Source organism: Rattus rattus, chromosome 4, assembly GCF_011064425.1.
Source record: "Rattus rattus isolate New Zealand chromosome 4, Rrattus_CSIRO_v1, whole genome shotgun sequence".
In the NCBI taxonomy this organism is placed as follows: Eukaryota; Metazoa; Chordata; class Mammalia; order Rodentia; family Muridae; genus Rattus; species Rattus rattus.
Window position 1 is genome coordinate 176,555,987 of NC_046157.1, and position 18,556 is coordinate 176,574,542.

The following is an 18,556-nucleotide window of genomic DNA, read 5'->3' on the forward strand; positions in this document are numbered from 1 at the left end:
GTTATTTACTTTATTTCCAGTTGTGCCTTAATATTACACGTAATGGTAAAACAACCCAAAGATTTTTCATCTAAATTACACGGTATTACTGTCTGCCTTCCTAGGCATGCGGTCAATTACAACTCTGAGAACAACCTGCGCTCACACTCTGTGTAACCTGATTATGCTTTTGGATTTATGGCCTTCCCCCTGCCCTCGCTTCTACGGCAGGGCAAGCGGAGCGTGCACAGCTTCCAAGTAATGATTACATGGGTAGTTTTCCCTGCACAACTGAGATCCTCAGTTGTTTGAAAGGTACATCTCCAAAATTAATTCACCCTCTCTTGTTTTGGTTCTAATTCCGTGGCTGCTATTGTTCCCATTTATCGATGTGGCTGACACCCCATGGGTGAGATGATTCATGAAAAGCTCTGCACTTCACTGTCTGGACTCTCAAAGTTCTGAGAGGATTATTGATGTTACCACTACTCTGATGAAATACTTTCTTTCCCCCCGCTTTAATTTCTTGAATCATGGTCAAGTCATAAAACGAGGAATCAACTTGTCAATACGAAGCCATCAACCATGCGTACCTTTCACATGAAATACATAATCAATAAGAGGGTTGTGGCCGGCTGCTTCAGACATTTTGGAGGCTGAGTTACTTAAGAGTGAGGGTGGGGGTCGCAAGATGATGAAACGAAACTTCGAAGGTATTAAAACCACCGTCTGTCGTCACGTTTTCCGCCCAAGTTTATGCTTTTGGGTCATGGCTTAGCTGCTGCTTATCCCTGAGGAGTGACTGCTGTGGCAGGAGAAACATAAATGTCTCCTGCACAGAGCACTGCTTACAGCCCTCTACCCGAGCCCCTTCTGCTTCTGACACATCTTATTTACTTTCCTATAAAAAAATGAATACATTTAGGGTCAGTGGGATGGCATAGTGAGCAAAGACACTTTCCACCTAGCCTGGCGACCTGAGTTTTATCCCTGGGGCCCACATGGTGGAAGGAGAGAACTGACTCCTGAAGTTGTCCTTTAATCTCTACACATACACTGTAGCACACGTGTACCAACACACACACAACACACAATTCACACAGACACAGACAGACATACCACACGTATACATACCACACAATTTACACACACACACACACACACACACACACACGCACATCCCACAATTCACACATAAACACTAGTTTTTTTCTAAGTGAATATATTTAATAAATTACACATGTGTGCCATTAGTGTCAATACTCTGAGGGCCTTAAAATGTATCCACAACCTGGGAATCTGCATGTCCTCTACAAGGCCTCAAGAGCTACATAGGCATGGCTCTTGGAAGCGTAATAACCCCGGAGGAGTCTCCTTCATGCTATGGACGTACTCTACCACTGAGCCCCACCTTGAGTCCAAAACATGCTTGTGAATATACAGGCCTAAGGACATCTTTCTGAGGGAGAGTCTGAGAGATTCTGACTGTCTCGAAGGCAACAGGTTCTCAGAGTCAGAGCAAGGAAATGGAACTTGGCCACGCAGAGAGCACCTCTGCCCTCAGCCCATAGAGCTGGATTCAATTACAAGAGAGATCTATTCTGGGCCATGCTGAAGAAGAGACGCCTGACACAGAGATAAGCCTGGCAAACAGAGGAGCCACGTCCTCTCATCAGGGCTGCTTCATGTCCATGCCCAGGCCCCTGCTTGTTCTGTTCTGAACCTCTGCATACACACACGCACACACACACACACACACACACGCACACACGCACACACACACACACACACATCTTGTCTAATTAATTTTACACTGGGCTGCATACATAGCAATATCTGAAATAGTTACTCAAACCAGGCCACTCTTTAACTAAACTATAACCATGAACCCAAGACCTTCCTGTTGCTTACTTCTGAAGGCAGCAAGGGCCTCTGAACTGTTTCCAACACTGGTAGCCCCAGCACTGCCTGTGACTTCTGACCATGTAGCAAGGGCTCACACTCCCAGACTCTTTAGAGCGCCTAGCTTTCTCTCTCTTGCATGAGACCCGTCAGGCTCAGCTCCGAGTTCAGTAATTCCAGCGAGATCTCTTATTACATATAAAGCTGTGTTTTCTTTGGGACATAACTGGTTAACTCATCTGTGTCCCCCTGATGTGGCCAGCTCCATATCTTGTCATGTGTGCAGTGCACATGCAAGGCTAAGTCTGCAGAACTCAAAGCTTGGTCACAGTCAAGCTCACTTTAATTTCCTGTCCTTCTGTTTGTCATCATCATTTTTGTTTTAGCACGATTGTTCCTTGTTTATATTAAAGCCTTCAGATGTTGGGCATTGGGCCTAAAGGAAAATAAAAAGGAGGGAAAGAAAGAAGCAAGTGAACAACACAGAGTAGGTCCTGTTCTTCTCCCTTTGTCCCACAGAAGCTGAGCATTCAGAAAGGAGCTAAGAAGGGTCCCATGCTCCACTTTGGGTGGCTTTCCACAGATACTGAGATACTGGAGAGGAAGAACAGTGTATGAACCTGGGCTGAGGGATGGCCAGAGGAGAAGAGAGGAAGACTCTTACTACCAAATTACTACAGGAAATGAACATTTGGGTCAAACAGGGTTGCATCACCCACAGCAGTGTAGTGCATTTCTATCAGTGACCGGCAATGTCGCTGGTCTACGAAGAGAGACAAGAAACGAGACACTGTCAAAGATAAAGTACCAGGAATGCAATACTTGTAACGATTAAGCAGACACGGGCCATTTTTCATGCTTGTGCAGGAAATTTGTTTTAGAAGTTTAAACTAGCCCCAAGATCATTCCCATTGCAATTACAGTGGCCTGGGGTCCTCTGTGAAGGAAAATGTAGAAAGACGTCTGCTAAGATAATGGTAGTGTGATTCATACGACTAATAATGATTTTATTTAATGAAACAGTTACTGCCTTTCATCCTGCTTTGACAGCACCTTCAGAGTTTCTCATCACTTAGAAGAAAGGGTGAAATATAAACATCCCCAAACTAGCTTAAAGACGCCAGGGGCTGACTTGGACGTATTTTAAACTATGAGCCATTTGTGCAGTATCTAAAGAAATTACACAGTATATACGGGGAACCTACCAAATGTCGAAAGATAACTTTGAGGAATGAAGAATCAGTAAATGCTTGGCCCATGACCATAAAGTATGTATGTATGTATGTATGTATGTATGTATGTATGTATGTATGCATCCCAACGCCTCCTGAAAAGCCAGGCATGGCATCCCGACATCAGAGAGATGGAGAGGAAGGAGGATCACTAGAGTCCTCTGGGCAGTCAGACTCACTGATTTGTGAACTGAGTTCAGAGAGAGTTGGAAAGGAATTGAGGGAAACACCCAATATTCACCTCTGCTTCTACATACATGTGCATGCATATCCACACACATGTACATACCCATGAATGCATATATGTATATGAATAACTTTGTTACTTATCATATTCTTTTCAAAGATATCTATTTACCTATCATCTGTTATCTATCATCTATCTCTCCATTACATATCACCTGTCTATAATCTATCTATCCATCTATCTATCTATCTATCTATCTATCATCTATCTATCTATCATATATCATTACCTATTATCTATTATCTATCATCTCCCTATTATCTATCTATCTATCATTACATATTATCTATCATTTATCATTATCTATTATCTATCTATCATCTACCTATTATCTATTTATTATCTATCATCTCCCTATTATCTATCTATCTATCTATCTATCTATCTATCTATCATCTGTTTGTCTATCTATATCTATATCTTATCTATCTATCTATCTATCTATCTATCTATCTATCTATCTATCTATCTATCTACATCTGTCATACATAAAATGTTGAGTAAGAAAGACAAAGCTAAAATACAACATCTACATGGATTTTCAGAGAAAAGTTGGTATGCCAGTATAATCCCTTTTAGTAGAGGCAGAGAGATGCAGTCCATCACTGTCTGCTACTACCATGAAGAGTTCTTCTCCTTAGAGACCTCCATTCAGGTAATGTTGGATCCCTGAGTTTGCTGTGGAAACAGACTTCAGGATGAGGCAGAAAGAAGCAAAATTAGGGAGTTTATGAGGGAATGATGAGGAATGTTAGATACTTCATATGCTGGCATTTAGAAACAGTGACTCCTAGGAGAAGGGCGGTGCATATCTGGGACAAGGGTTCAGCTGTCCCAAGGGAGAAATAGGTGTTAGGTGCATATATACTCTGCCTGCATATATATTTCTGAGCACTTAAAGTTCCATTGCATGAAGGATGTGATTTTTAGAATACAGCTCTTTCACATAACTATGTGGCATAAAGGAAGTGTTTTGTGGAATCTAGTTCTGGCCTTTTAAGGTTACATGGCATGAAGGATGTGCTTTATGGAATGGGTTGAAGAGTAAGGGACGTTTAAAAGCTGAAGTTTAAAAACTATGTGTTAAAAATTAAAGTATAAAAACTATAAATGAGAGGCTGAGGTGGCTCACTGGTTAAGGGCACTGGCTGCTCTTCCTGAGGTCCTGAGTTCAAATCCCAGGACCCACATGGTGGCTCACAACCATGTGCAATGGGATCTGATGCCCTCTTCTTGTGTATCTGAAGACAGCGAGAGTGTACTTACATACATTAAATTAAATAAATAAATAAATAAATAAATAAATAAATAAATCTTTAAAAAATTATAAAGGAAAACATATATGAGCTGGTGTAAATTTTTCCAGCTTTATTCAGTCTCTGAAAAAGCTATGAAGCTTGATGTTCTATAACCCACCTTAACAGAGACTAGTAAAGTGTATCCTTGTACTGGGGGGATGACTCAGGAGGTAAACATGTTTGCTGCGAATGTGTGAGGACAGAACTCTGAACCCCCAGAGTCCACTTAGATGCCAGCTACAATCTCCGTAATTCCAGAATCTTACAAGGAGTTGGACGGTGGAGACAGGACAGTCCCCGGAAGCTCTTGGGTCAGCTAGCCTGATGTACACAGCAGAAAAACAATAAAGAGATTCTACCTCAAATAATGTCCTCTGATCTCTATATGGTCAAGTTAACAGGGAAATATGCCATGTGTTTTTATAAGTTATTCACTGATTCGGGCCATTAATATTTCAAATAAAATAGCCCCGTTTGAAAACAGAGGAACCTTTTATGATTTTATTTTACTTTATTATCTCCCTTTTAGGGAAGAGATGGTGCTCCCCCTGGGATGTAAGAGGAGGTCATCACCATCATCACTGCGAGTAGCCACACAGTAGATTAGATAATGCTGTTTATAGGTCTCACCTATGTGGGCCTCATTACAGCCCTGGTGTACGGTAGAACTGTCTTCACAACTGCTCTCAGGCCAGACTACCCCAGAGGAGCAGAACCTCTTCTGAGCAGCCCCACTGGAAACTTCGAAGGGCCACTGTTTAACATGCAACTCTGACTTCTTAATGTAATCCCAGCACTTGGGAGGTGTAGACAGAAAGATAAAGGGATCAAGGTCAGCCTTAGGTACACAGTGAGTTCCGGATAAGCCTGAGCTTACACGAGGCATGTCTCAAAAATCCACAAACAGCCCAAAGGAAGGCAAACAACCCTACCTAGAGCTCAGACTGGGTTTGGGCTACAGTAATTACCCAGCATGAGGCGGGGCTGTGAGGATGATACCCAGCACCACCACTAAAATAAAAAACGAAACCAAGGACACAGTGTTTAGGTGCAGAAGCCTATCCGGCCTGTCTGAAATCTGCCCTGGAAATGGGCCCTGTGCATTTGAAAGTGGTGCAGATCTGAACTGTGAACTTGAACTGCCTGAAAGCTGGTGGAATGAAGGCCATGTTTCTCTCCTCTCCTCACACATCACAGGAGAAGTAGAAACAGCAAGGGCCTGTGGAGGCCCACCCCAAACTCGGCATGCCTTTGAAAGCTGCTCTTTGATCTTTTCAAATCAAGAAGAGTGTTGAATTTTGACTGTCATACATTATTTTTTAAAAAATAAAAAATAGTATTTTCTATCATTGGTCCTCGGGGAACGTGGGTCTGGTGAGATGCACCCTGCTTGTTCTTACAGCTTGTGAGCGCTTGTGATGGTAAGGTGGCTTGAGAAACAGTGCAGGCAAGGTCTCCCCTCTCCTTCCACTTAGGCCATATTCCAGGTAAAGGAGGAAGTTACTAATGAAGCCCAGGCTGGCCTCAAACTCACAACAATCTACCTCAGCCCCAAAGAATTGTAGTTAGCAGAAGAGCTGGGCTTTTACCCCTTCGCTCCCTAGGCCTCCCTTCCCTGATTCATCCCTAAGCCTGGTGAAGTTTTATGATAATGATTCTTTCAAATAAGAACCCACTTATCCCAGATCCATCGTCCATATTTTGCTCTATCTCGCTCCACATTTTTAGCATCTTATGATGATGGTGGTGGGGATGGGGATTAAATTAAACACATTGGATTAAGCCCAACGGACTCTCATAAATGCTGATTATTCTTCAGTCACTTAAAATATATGGGCAAGAGAGACTAGGGGTAGGTCAAGGCCAACTCAACATTTAATCAGAATAACCCTTGGACTATAAATTCCAAAAGAAATTCATTCTTAGACATAAAAATGTCAGGGTTAAGCTGTCGAGTTTAGATTTTCAATTGTAGTGATTTTTTTTCCTCCCTAAGCAGTAAAGGAATGAAAGAAAGCCTAACAGGACAGTGTCTGTCGATATGAGCAGATGAGGAGATGTGCCAGTCGTCAAGGAGGAAGACTGTCACTGAGACTTAATTAACATTCAGAGAACATCCCCCTCTTCCCCCATTTTGCCCAGCTATGAAGGTGATTCTCTAGCATAGAAATATATTCCCTGAGAGAACAGAAGAACAATCTATCGATATAAAATCTTAAACTCCAGGCATTTTCTTTCTACTCTGATTATTTAACCAAGGGTAGCTGACTGCGAACTCAAAAGGATTCCCCCCCCCAATTTTTGTGGAAAAGCAGCATGTACCGGGTTGATATTACCAAGAGGGGGAAGGCCTCCGAAGACACTGAGTTTCAATCTATGCTTTGTCAGACAGAAAACACTTTGCACAAAGCAAGTGGAAGACAACTGAACATTCGCTTAGCCACACTGCTAATGGGAAGAAAGGGAACCTGAAGAATCAAACCCTTCTATCCTGGGAATATTCTACAAAAGTTTTCTTAATGGTATGTAACAAAAATGTAAGAAAATATTTCCAGTGCAGTCTACGGCTCTTAGAAGGTATTCTTTCTAAGAGCAAATACTTGACATCTACCCCTGAAGCCTTTCTCCATGTTCTCGGAACTGTGTTTTTTTTAATAGATGAAAGGTAACATCTCTACATCTATAGGTGACATCTATAGGTGACACACACACACACCTATGGATGGCACCTATACATCAATAGGCGACATCTATACATCTATAGGTGACAGGTACAACACAAAGAACACAGTGTGTCCATTAAGACAGAGTCAGCTGATGTTACATGAGGAAAAAAATGTCCCCCCTACCATTTTACTTTCTAGGTGGGAAAGGAATCTGTAAACTTGGTGAAAGATGCCTAAACACCAAACCAAATTCTGCCCCCTGGTCCATGATGGTTTCTGTGATTGAAGACGGGGCCCTAGCCCATCCTCTGCTATTTAATATGAATTGCAGGGCGGGGCTCTGTGAGGACTGTAGCACCCCCATTTACATGTCGCTGCATCTAACAGAACTGGGTGGAAAATGGTAGCTCTCACATGACCACGGTTTCCGGATGCTGGTCCTCAATGTACACGAAGGGTTCAGTCACTTTACTGACAAGGAAACTGAGAGGGAAGACAGCCGTCTCCCTTGAATTCCTAATTCTTTCAGAATGTCAAGTTGAAGCTTCTCACACTGGAAATACGGTCAGCATCACAGAGAGATCAGGGTTAGAGTTCAGCTCCACACAGAACATTCTCTTCCCATCACCCTTGAGGTGGCATGCACCTTTAATCCAAGGACAAGGGAGGCTCAGGCAAGTAGATCTATGAATTTAAGAGTAGTCTGGTCTATAGAGTGAGGTCCTGTCTTAGGTCAACAACAACAATGACAAAATTCAAGATATCACTGAACTCATTATAATAAACGAATAGAACTGTTTGCATTGACCTGAATAAAGGCCAGGAATACAGCCTCCTTGTGAGCAAAGCGTACACATCACACTTCTGTGGGTGGTCTTTATCCTCCACAGCTACCCAGAATGGGCCACATTGTACTTTCTTCTGAACAGAATGATATATATGTCAGGGAGGCAGGAAGGGAGGCCATTGTGAGGCAGCTTATGTAATTCTAGCCTAGGGACTCCAACCCATCCTCTGCAGTCACTATTCCAAGTGGCCGGGAGATGGCTCAGCACTGAAGAGCACCAACTGCTCTTATTCCCAGCACCCAATGGGGCAGCTCGCAACCGTCTGTAATGCCAGTCCCAGGGGACCCAATGCTCTCTTCTGGCCTCCACAGTCACTGCATGTACATGGTACACACACACGCGCGCACACACACACACACATGCACACACACACACACACACACATGCATGCACACACACACACACACACACACACACACACGCCTGCCAGCAAAATACTTATACACAGAAAATAAAAATAAATAAATATTAAAAAAAACCTATAGTTTAGAATTTAGCACATGCCTTCAAGGGCATTTGTCCTTTGTCCAACACAGAGAGACAGGGTATGAGAGTTTAGTGATCTATAGACTATGGAGAAGATAGAACTAATTCTAGATTGTCTCTATAAACACAGCAAATGAGATCAATAATCCCCTTTGCTACAGCTGCTCGTGAGCACACAGACCAAGCTTTTATGACTAAATACACCCGCCCATAGCTAAAGGAAGGGCCTTATCTCAGGGCACGACCCATAGGGGACTGCTGGGCCTCTCATCCATTTCCCTCTCTTTCTTTTTGACCAGGGTGAGGTGAACAGACCCCCCCTGTTGCGTATGTTCCCACCATGAAGTAAGTCCCTACCACAGGTGCAAAGCAACCGGACCAAGTGCTTATAAATTCTGAAACAACGAGCCAAGCACCCCCTTCCTATTGATTAGTCGACTGTCCCAGGTATTTCATAATAGTAATGAGAGCTTGTAAGAAAGAGAGACCTACAAAGGATCATGGGTGAAAGGTACGTGTGACAGCGTGGAGTGAGGGAGAGGGAGAGAGGAGGGACAAGACCTTGGAGCAAGTGATGACGACAGAGTTACACATCACAAGGTCCTACAGAGACCAAAGGCAGATAATGAAATAAACATGGTGGCCTCTGACCAAGAACACGAGAATCCCGGCTTCCTCACACAGTAAAACATAACCCAGAAGCCTCTGCAGTCAATCAAAGCATCGGAAGACAAGGGGCTCCGGCCGGAAGCTAACGTGGCCAGCCCAGGTGTGTAGGAAAACCTCACACGGCAGCGCAGTGCTTTGATTATGACACAAGACTGGCTACTCAACAAAGACTGTCCAATGCCTATCAGGCCCCCGAGCCTTGCTGGCCATAAAGGCAAAGCAGAATCTGGTCATTCAACCCCCTGTCTTCAGTGATGTCATCACCAAAACCTACAGCAGTTAACACTTTTCAAAACCACCACTGCTTTCCATGAGTATGAAAATGCTACTCTGAAGGATGGTTATTAGTCTAGGGGAAAGTTAGATCGGTCCCCAAGTGATACCTCAACTCATATCAATAGTAATTGTTAGAGGGACTCAAGAGATAAATCTAGAACACTCTTTCAAAGTAGATGGAATTCATACCTGAAAAACTTGAGAGTTGGAGTGGTTTGGGGGTGGGGAAGAAATTTGGAGAAACCAAGGAAAATAGGAACATTTGACCATCAACAAGTAGAAACTTCTTCATATGAAAATAACAATAAACCTGTCAAGGAAGAGGTTATGATGACATGCAAATGACGTTTATGTAGGTAAAGACATTTGGGTTCTGGAAGGTTGTTGGAAGTCCGTCTTCAGCATCTGTTCTGCAAGCACAGGTTTTTGACAGGCAATGGAGGTGCTACTGTAGACAGGAGGGCACTTGGTCTTTGAGCTCCAGGGTCACCTGCTACAGTAGGACAGCAAACACAGAAAGGAGCTAGGTCCTTGAAGTATACCAGGGAATTGTCTAGAACTAGAAATCTTATTGAAAGTTTGTGTGGGAGGGTGTTTAGTCAGCTTGGTGAGGATCTGAAAGTCCGTCATCAGCAGAAGAGTGAGCAGATCCTAATAAACCAACAGAGAGGGGGATGGCCAAGCAGTACAATGACCATCTTGTCTGTGTATTGGCTTGAAGGTCATTGCATGGCATATTAAAGGGAGAAACGTTCTATTTGTTTATTTATTCCTGACTCATGAGTAGAGATGAATAGAACTCCCTTGTCACAAACTGGCAAGGTTTGTGGGATGCTAGAGCCAAGGGCACTGTGCTGTTAAGTGACAGGGCTGTAACTTGAACTGGGGGAGTATGGTTCTGAAGCTCACGCACTGACTGTCACACTGGACACGACTGTTCTGAGCTAGCCTACGATGCTGCTCAGAGACATTTCTAATGGCCTGGTAGGTGGTTCATGCATTTAGGGGGCTGGGAGAACTGGGGTTCTTGTTTCCACAGTGTGCCAGATCGTCTCCTTCCATGAACCAAATTTAAAATCCCCACCTCATTCAGAGGTCCAGTTTCCTCTCTCTGCTTAGGTTCAAGCCTTTGACTAGGGCTGAACACTCTGAACTGGAGACATATTGGTGGGCTGGACTCTTGGCCTCAGCTGCAAAGGCAGCAACAAATCTGTGCTTTAGAAAGTCAGTGACGGGTTGGGGATTTAGCTCAGCAGTAGAGCACTTGCCTAGCAAGAGCAAGGCCCTGGGTTCGATCCCCAGCTCCGGAAAAAAAAAAAAAAAAAAAGAAAGTCAGTGACAGGGCTTCAGAGCATGGCTACATTAGACACTGGATGAGGCCACACTCATCAGTGTCATTTGCAGGAACTTCCTTGAACTTACAGGTACTGTACTTCAGTGGCTTCTTCTTTCCTTCCCTCCTTCCCCGGCCCCTTCTCCCTAGGAACCTTGGAACATTAGACCTTCCTATCGATCCAAGGAGGGAAGGAAAGTGAGCCAGGCAAGCTCAGAGCACATACCCTGGGCACCAAGGGAAGATCTGGTGGCTGGAAAATGTATACTGAGAGACAGTTGGCAATCAGCAGAAGGTACCTAGGTTGGCGTGAGGAAGTGGGAATCTGCCTGCTGCTTCTCCAGCTAGAGTTGAATGATGCAAAAGGAGACGAGGAAGCTGCTCCTTGGGGTTGGGAATAATCAGGAAGAATGGCAGAAAGCCATGGAAGCAAATAGTCTAGGCACCCAGTGGAGCAGTAGAAGGGCTCAGGGTCAGGATGGATGGGAATCAAGTGTCGGGAGCAGGCAGAGCCTCAGTAACGAGGGGTGTGTCAAATGCATGCTGAGGTGGAAGGACCAGAGGCGTCCATGCACACGGCATGGTGTCAAGTTGAAGCTCGTGACCAGACTGCAGAAGGGGCTTCTGGAACCTGGGCAGGTGAGTGCCATCCCCTTGAGCTTCCTGGTTCCAGATGAAGATGTGACTGTCCTTCTCCCTCAGAGGGGTGTAGGTGGGAGGTTCTAGTGCATATCAGAATATGAAAGCTTTTCCTTCCCCATCATCAAACTCTAGCAATGCCCTTGTGGAACCCTTCTCTAAGGTCTCAACCGACAACCACTGTATACGGAGATTTGAAAGGACCACCTGGGCTCTCAATAGCTCAAGCCACTTAACATGCCTGCCTGAGAAAACTCAAGGCTTCCAGAAGGATTTAATTTCTTTCTGCCAACACCCCAGGTCAGGGCCTCAGGGAACACCAACACAATTTTAAGACAGTCTAGTCAACAAATTCAGATGGGTTTCTCAGACCAACCTGCATGAGGCCTTCTGTAATGTTGTACTCTCTTAATAGTCCCCCGTCCCACTGGCTTTCCTTGTTTCCTGTCTCTCTAAGGGACCAGTCAGCTCCTTGGAAATCAGAATGTCTGTAGCCACTGGTTACAAATCTATCGCCACTGCTCTAACATCTGGCCAAGTTAATCAGGAGCCACATACAGTGGAGACTCTGAGGAAGTATCTACGGGCTAGCTCAGGCTCTTGTGCTCTCTCTGTCTCTCATGGTTCATGTTTACCATCAACCAGATTGGATTTATAATCTTCAGGGAAATGCATCACTAGGTCTATCTGAGGCTGCTTCTGGCCAAGCTGGAATGGTGGCACCATCCCAAGGCAGGGTCCCAGGGTGAATAAGGAAGGGAAGGTGAGAGGAGCACCATCTTCTTCCTCTGCCACCTCACCGCACATGCAACATGACCAGAAAAATCTCCCACTCCTGCCGCCATGACTCCTCCAGTATGAGGGGTGGGACCCTCAAATGTCAGTCAAAGCAAACTCCCACTGTTGTCATGTATTTTAAATACAGAGTGAGAGAAACTGGTAGTGGAAAAGCTCTCTCTCCCTTCCACACTGCTTTCCTGTGTTCTGATCCATCTAATTTGTCCTGGAGTCCCAGAAGGCATTTTGTTTGGAAGTATTTTAGGCCACAGGCCTTGCCATGTTAGGTGCATGAACTAAACAAATGGATGATAAAAAGTTGCTCAAGGAAATCATTCTCCACAGCACCTCAGAGTTGGGAAGGTAATTAAATCATAAATCAAACCTTCATATAAACAGTCTAAACATACTTATTTAATTCATTCTAAGTTCTTACAGAAGATATCTAGCATGTTTAATTTTCTGTTCTTTTTTTTCCCAGAAAGCAGTTCTATATTACTAGGGTTTATTACCCATCAGTAGGAGATGAATTTAACTTAATAGATTAAAAATAATAAACCAGGAAGAATAGAATATATTTCTGCATGTATCTTAGGTAGTGAACAACATAGGAAAAAAAATGTTTCTATTCAACTAAATGTGTGCATGTGTGTGTAAGCATGTGTGAGAGTGCGTTAGTGAATGTGTGCATGAGTAACTGTATGTGTGCATGTGTGTGACAGTGTGTTAGTGACTGTGAGCATGAGTGTGTGTATGAGTGTGTGTGCATGTGCAACTGTGTGAGAGTGTTAGCGATTGTGTGCATGAGTAAGTGTGCATGTGTGTGTGTGTGTGTGTGAGTGTGTGTAGACAAGAATGGTCATATCAGGTAAGGTATGTGTGTGCATGGGTGTGTGCTAAATGGTAGTCATGATGTCAGCATATTGGAGCAAGAATGGATACCATAAAAGGCCTTTGGTAGGCAACTGTCCTCTATTTTGCGGGCTTCTGGAAGAACCAGGACTGAGTAGACAAACAGTTGTTCACAGAAGGAGCATTCGAGTGAAAGGCTTCCTGCCCACTGGCTAAGCTGTTAGCCTCACAGGAGGAGGCTGGAATACGTAGGATGCTCACATAGGCTCCTCCATCCACAAGGCCAGGCAGGCATAGGCTTCGATGCTACGGATACGTCTTGGTGCCAAGATGCCAGGGCCCTCCTTGGCACCTAGGAGGGGCCAATGCCTGACCTAAAATGATTGCATGAAGTCTTGGACTTGGGACTACATCTACAGAAAACACAGTATGTCCGCTGGCAAGCCTGAAGGCTGTTGTAAATCAATCATTGGCGAGATGCGAGTGTATCTGGGTAGGCCAAGTCATGAATAAGTCAGCAACAAATATGGAAGATTAGGTTTTGCCTTTTCCTGATTTTTTTTTTAGTTACTCTGACCCACGATTGCTTTAAACCCTCATAAACTGAACAACACCAGCAGGCCGCCTGCACCTCCCCAGGAGGGGAATGGTGGCGGTCCTTTGTGGTTCTGTCCTACAACAGTTCAGAAAGTTGTAAAGGAGTTCTCACATGCTCCACTTCTGAGAGCTGCTCTGCCAAGCATCTCGTTAATTAACAAGTTTTACAGAGGACGCTTCGCTGTGGAGTGCCTCTGACTTCCTGGTTAGTAAACACTGTGTTTTGTTTGATGGCCAAAGGACATATGGAAGATCAAGAAAGGGGCAGCTTAACTCTGTTCCCTTTTAGGACCGGGCCAGCTCATCTTTAATGACTTGCTTACACTAGTGTTGTTTAGTCCTATGTTACAGCGGAAGAAGGAGGTTTGATTCGATGGCCCTCGGATGGGCATCTTACTGGAATAACACCAATCACTCTCTAAATGTAAGAGCTACAGAGGGGAGGGGCCATGCTAAGAAAGATGCTGCCCAGCCTTTAGTTACTTTCTTGTTGGAGGGACACGTCAGAAGTTTGGGGAAAGGAAGACTCTTAATAAGCAGAGCTTGAATTGGTAAGAGAAACGTTCTTAGAATCAACCTGGAAGAAACAGACATATCAAATAAGCCCAGTTCTTGGGTCTTAGAGCAGAAAGCAGAAAATACGCTTAGACTTGTGTTGCAGACGGAGGAGAATTATTCTACACTTACTGTATTTTTGGTTGTGAGCCGAGCTAATGGCTGAGCCACCTCTCCAGCCCTATTCTACACTTCTTTATCTCGATGACTGAGGCAGTTAGGATTTCTCAGCACAAGCTAAGTGCAGCGTGTTTCTTAAGTAAATGCTAAGGATTCTTCTGGATACACAGCAAGCAAAATGCTGATGTGGACTTAACGGGGGAGTGGCTGGGAGTTTCCTGCTTGGCTTTAGTAAAGCCTTCAGCACACACAGTGGTAGCCTATGGCCCTGGGTCCTTTTGAGAACAGATTTTCTGAGTCCTGGCTGTGTAATTGGCCTAGCGGTTTTGACTGAGGCTTGCGTTTGTTGCAGGGCGAAGCATTCTAGAGCTCGCTGAGCGCTCACCTGAATGGGTAGTAATTTACTGGAATTTTCTAGATCGACACACAAAGACACTCACTTGAATTTAGAGCTAGTGAATGCATGTGAACGAGCTGCTTTCTTATGCTACAGATTAGTGCCATGTTGGGCTCCGTGACTCTAAGCCACTCTTTCGAGGTTTCTTGCCTTTGGTTATGTGGTGCAGTTTACTCTGGGATGCACCACTGTCCTATGGAAATGCCTGGCTTTGCACCAAGGACGTACGGAATGCAATCAGCTCGGCAACAACGGTACGTACACAAACGGCTATGTGACAGCATCACCCTAGACAGCTTTGGGTGGAGCCCGGCTCTGTACTACTGGCGGATAAGATTGTGTATTGCTAATGCCTGTGCAAACTCAATCCCAGAAGATGAGGAGTAAGCCTTTCTAGCTCTCAAGTCTCAGTGCCTCTCAAGATTAATCTGGAGTAGTGGGAACACAATTTTTTTATTTTTCAGCGTTTTCCTTGAAATCCTATCCATTGACATCACTGCCATTCGAAGTCCAGCGAAATTCATTTCTCTTTAACGTTAGGGTGGAGAGGAACATAACAACAGATCAAACACACAATGAGAGCATGCAGTGGGGTCGGGCTTAATGCATGGGTATTAATGTGCATACAGAAGTGGCCAAGCATGTCACTGAAGTTAATGCGAGCAAAGGTCTGCGCCAGGGGTCTAGAACATTCTAAACAGGCCTGAAGCAAGGGAGGAAATGTAGAGGGGCAGACAGAGCTGGGCAGAATGAGCGGGAGATGGGCAAGATGACTCGTCTATACTTGAACGTCTGACCTGTTAGTTGGCCGTCGCCTGCAGCAGGGGCGATGCGAATGTAAGGTGTTGTAAGCTGAGTCACGATTATCGCAGCTAAGGCAAAGGAGGATTCCCAGGTCAGCATGCATGAGGGAAAAAAAAAGCCAGACTGAAGCTAGGCTAGCAAGAAGAATTCCCGTCAGTATAGCAAACCATCTCAACTCCGTTCCGAAAACAGCAAGAAAAGGAAAGGAAAAAAGAAAGAAAGAAAGAAAAAACCCACACGCACAGCGAGGTTTTTGTCTTCTGAAATCTCTTCTCTTTGGCGGCGCAGTCGGATTTCTAACTCTGATGCTGTTGGGAGCTCTGCCTGACATCTTGGATCGATCAACCAGAGAACAGAAACTGAAGGGCACTCATTCCCCAAAATGTGCATTTCTGCACTGAGCTGATGGCTGACACGTGTCCAGTCCCAACTAACTGGTAAGAGTTCCTTGCTAATGCTTAAGTCAGACTTTTAAATCATGCTAGATCATTCAAAACTGTGTTGCTCTATCATGGTGTGTCTCCTCCTCCTATAACCTCTTTGGTATAGAAAACCATTTTCCTTCAGTAAATACATTTTTATGTAACTTTTCTGATTAACTGAGTTTCTTACAGCTTTCTATAAAGAACCTTTTTATTTTGTATGGAAAGAGAAAGAATCACAGGTCTCAAGGACAAAAGCAGAAGCTCCTCCCCCTTGGCTTTGGTGACGTCATCAGAGTTAACATGTGCCCAGAGAAATATTTAAGACGTTTGGAGTGGACCGTGCTGGCCTCTTTGTGTGCCTACACAGCTTAGCGGCTGTGTTCAGGCAGTTGACATTTATGACATACGGATATTGGGGAAAGAAACAGAAAATTAAAACGTCAGTTGTAACACGATACAGCTGGAAAACGATGCGAAGAAAAAATATTGGAGAATTAAGAATAGGCTTACATGAAAGATTGCTAATTTACATGGAGCAGCCCGGGTACTATTAGAGATGTGACAGTGAATGAGGAAAATAGATCATCTGCCATCTGCAGACAATTAAACCCCAAACTGCCGCTGCCGCACAGTATTTCCAGTCGTCCCTCTGTACCGCGCTCAAATGGCGCTGGCTGCTCCTCAACAGCTAGATGACCGGAGCAGCTGAGCTAAGAAAGGGCTTGACGTCCCTCTCACCCTACCAGGGACGACATTTTGGCTGCACCCTGTGAGATGAGCAAACTGTTCGGCCAGAGTTTCTCAAAGCATCGCCAGGATCATTTTCCTGGTCTGACACATTCTGCAGTTCTGAATACGCTGCTTCTGGGACTTGTAGCGATGTTGGCGCCGGTTCTGGGCTCTAGACATGGGACACTTTTGTTTGGTCATAGACTGGCACGCTTCTCGTGGATTTTGGATCGCTAGAGGAACACGTGATCTGCTCTACCTCTTGTTTAAAGAAAAGATTATTTTTACAGAAAAATGGAACCCGTGTCTAATTCCAAAGAAAGGCTCCTCTAATGAACCAAATGTACCCAGAAGAAGCCATGAACAGCAGTTACTCATAATTAAAAGAGAACTCAAACAATAATCTGACTGGAAGCCTATCGGGAGCATCGGGAAGTATCTCCCCGGTCGGTTTCTGCTTTGGAGAATATGCTTGTGATCACTAGTTTTAGTTCAATCAAAACAATTGACCATTGTCGGTAAGGCTCCCAATGGCTTTTACAAATAAAGTTTCCTCAGAATGTAGCCAAATTCAATGATTTAGGCGTCCCCTGTGACCACTCTTGTCCACCAAGACAGCCGAGACCACTTGTGACAGATAAGTCACACTCTTTATAAAGCCTAAAAAAATTTATTCTTGATTAGTTAGCTAGTTAATAATTAATCTTTTAATTTATCTTCAGTGCTGTAAATTGAACTCAGACCTGGCACATGCCAAGAAAGTACTGTACCGCCGAGTTAGAGTCCCCTAAAAGCTATAGTATCTTGCCTTGGGCATTAAGAGCCTTCTGACCCTACTTTAACTCGCCAGTAAGATTAACACATAAGGGAGATTATTACTAAACTTGGTAAAACTTAAGCCAGACATTTCAACCCAAGAGTTGTACTAGAGAGATACTAGAGTGATTAATGTGAGCTCTCTTTAGGTGTGGTTGTCCAGGAGGCCCAAGAAACCACAGAGGCTTGAACCTGTGAATTGCCTCAGAAGTCGGGTGAAAAGTGATCTTGAATTTACTGAGTTGCTGTCCTCAAACTTCATTTGTGTGACTCCTGAAGAGTGTGTTTGGGGTCTGAGGAATTGGGGACATACAGGGCTATATGGCTTCTTACGTTTTAGAGCCTTTCAGGGGTTAAGACATTCCTGGTTTTATATTATGAAGACAATTTTAGATGGAGAAAAGAAAATATTTCTCCACAAAAACCTCTGAATGCCGCAGTGCTAAATCCATAGCCTAAGCCTAAACAATGGTGGATTAGCACAGGCAAGTGTCCCACTCTGTCTTTTGTTTGCTCCTGAATTGAATGTGAGTAATTAAAAAGGAATCTTAATTAGCTTTACATCTCAACAGACATTCTTCAGGGTTCTTTATCAGCACTTTTCCACTCTGTAGCATGATGGCCTAGAAAAGGAGGGTATTTCTTTGAACAAAAGAACGAAAAGAAAAACAGTGTTGGAGAAACTTCTTCAACAGCCTAGCGATTTGGGAAAAAAAAATTAAATAAATAAAAAAAGAAAACATTCACATTTCTGAATACAGTTAGAAATTGTGTCAGAACAATAGAAATCCTTCAGTTTCCTCAAGGTCTCCCGGCAAAGCACATTCACATTCAGTGTGAATTCAAGTCAAATGAAACACCAAACTTACAAACAAGCAAGGCATTTTCCCCATAGAACGCTCACCTTAA

The 18,556-nt window shown here is 44.0% G+C and overlaps 1 protein-coding gene across 1 annotated transcript in view; it reads right to left on the minus strand.

The window, feature by feature from the left end:
* The window catches only part of Ptprm (protein tyrosine phosphatase receptor type M), a 681,698-nt gene that overhangs the window by 232,832 nt on the left and 430,310 nt on the right, over positions 1-18,556 (minus strand). The window contains exon 14 of the mRNA XM_032901727.1: positions 15,671-15,745. Coding sequence (XP_032757618.1) covers positions 15,671-15,745 — 75 coding nt within the window. The remainder of the gene's footprint in view (positions 1-15,670; positions 15,746-18,556) is intronic.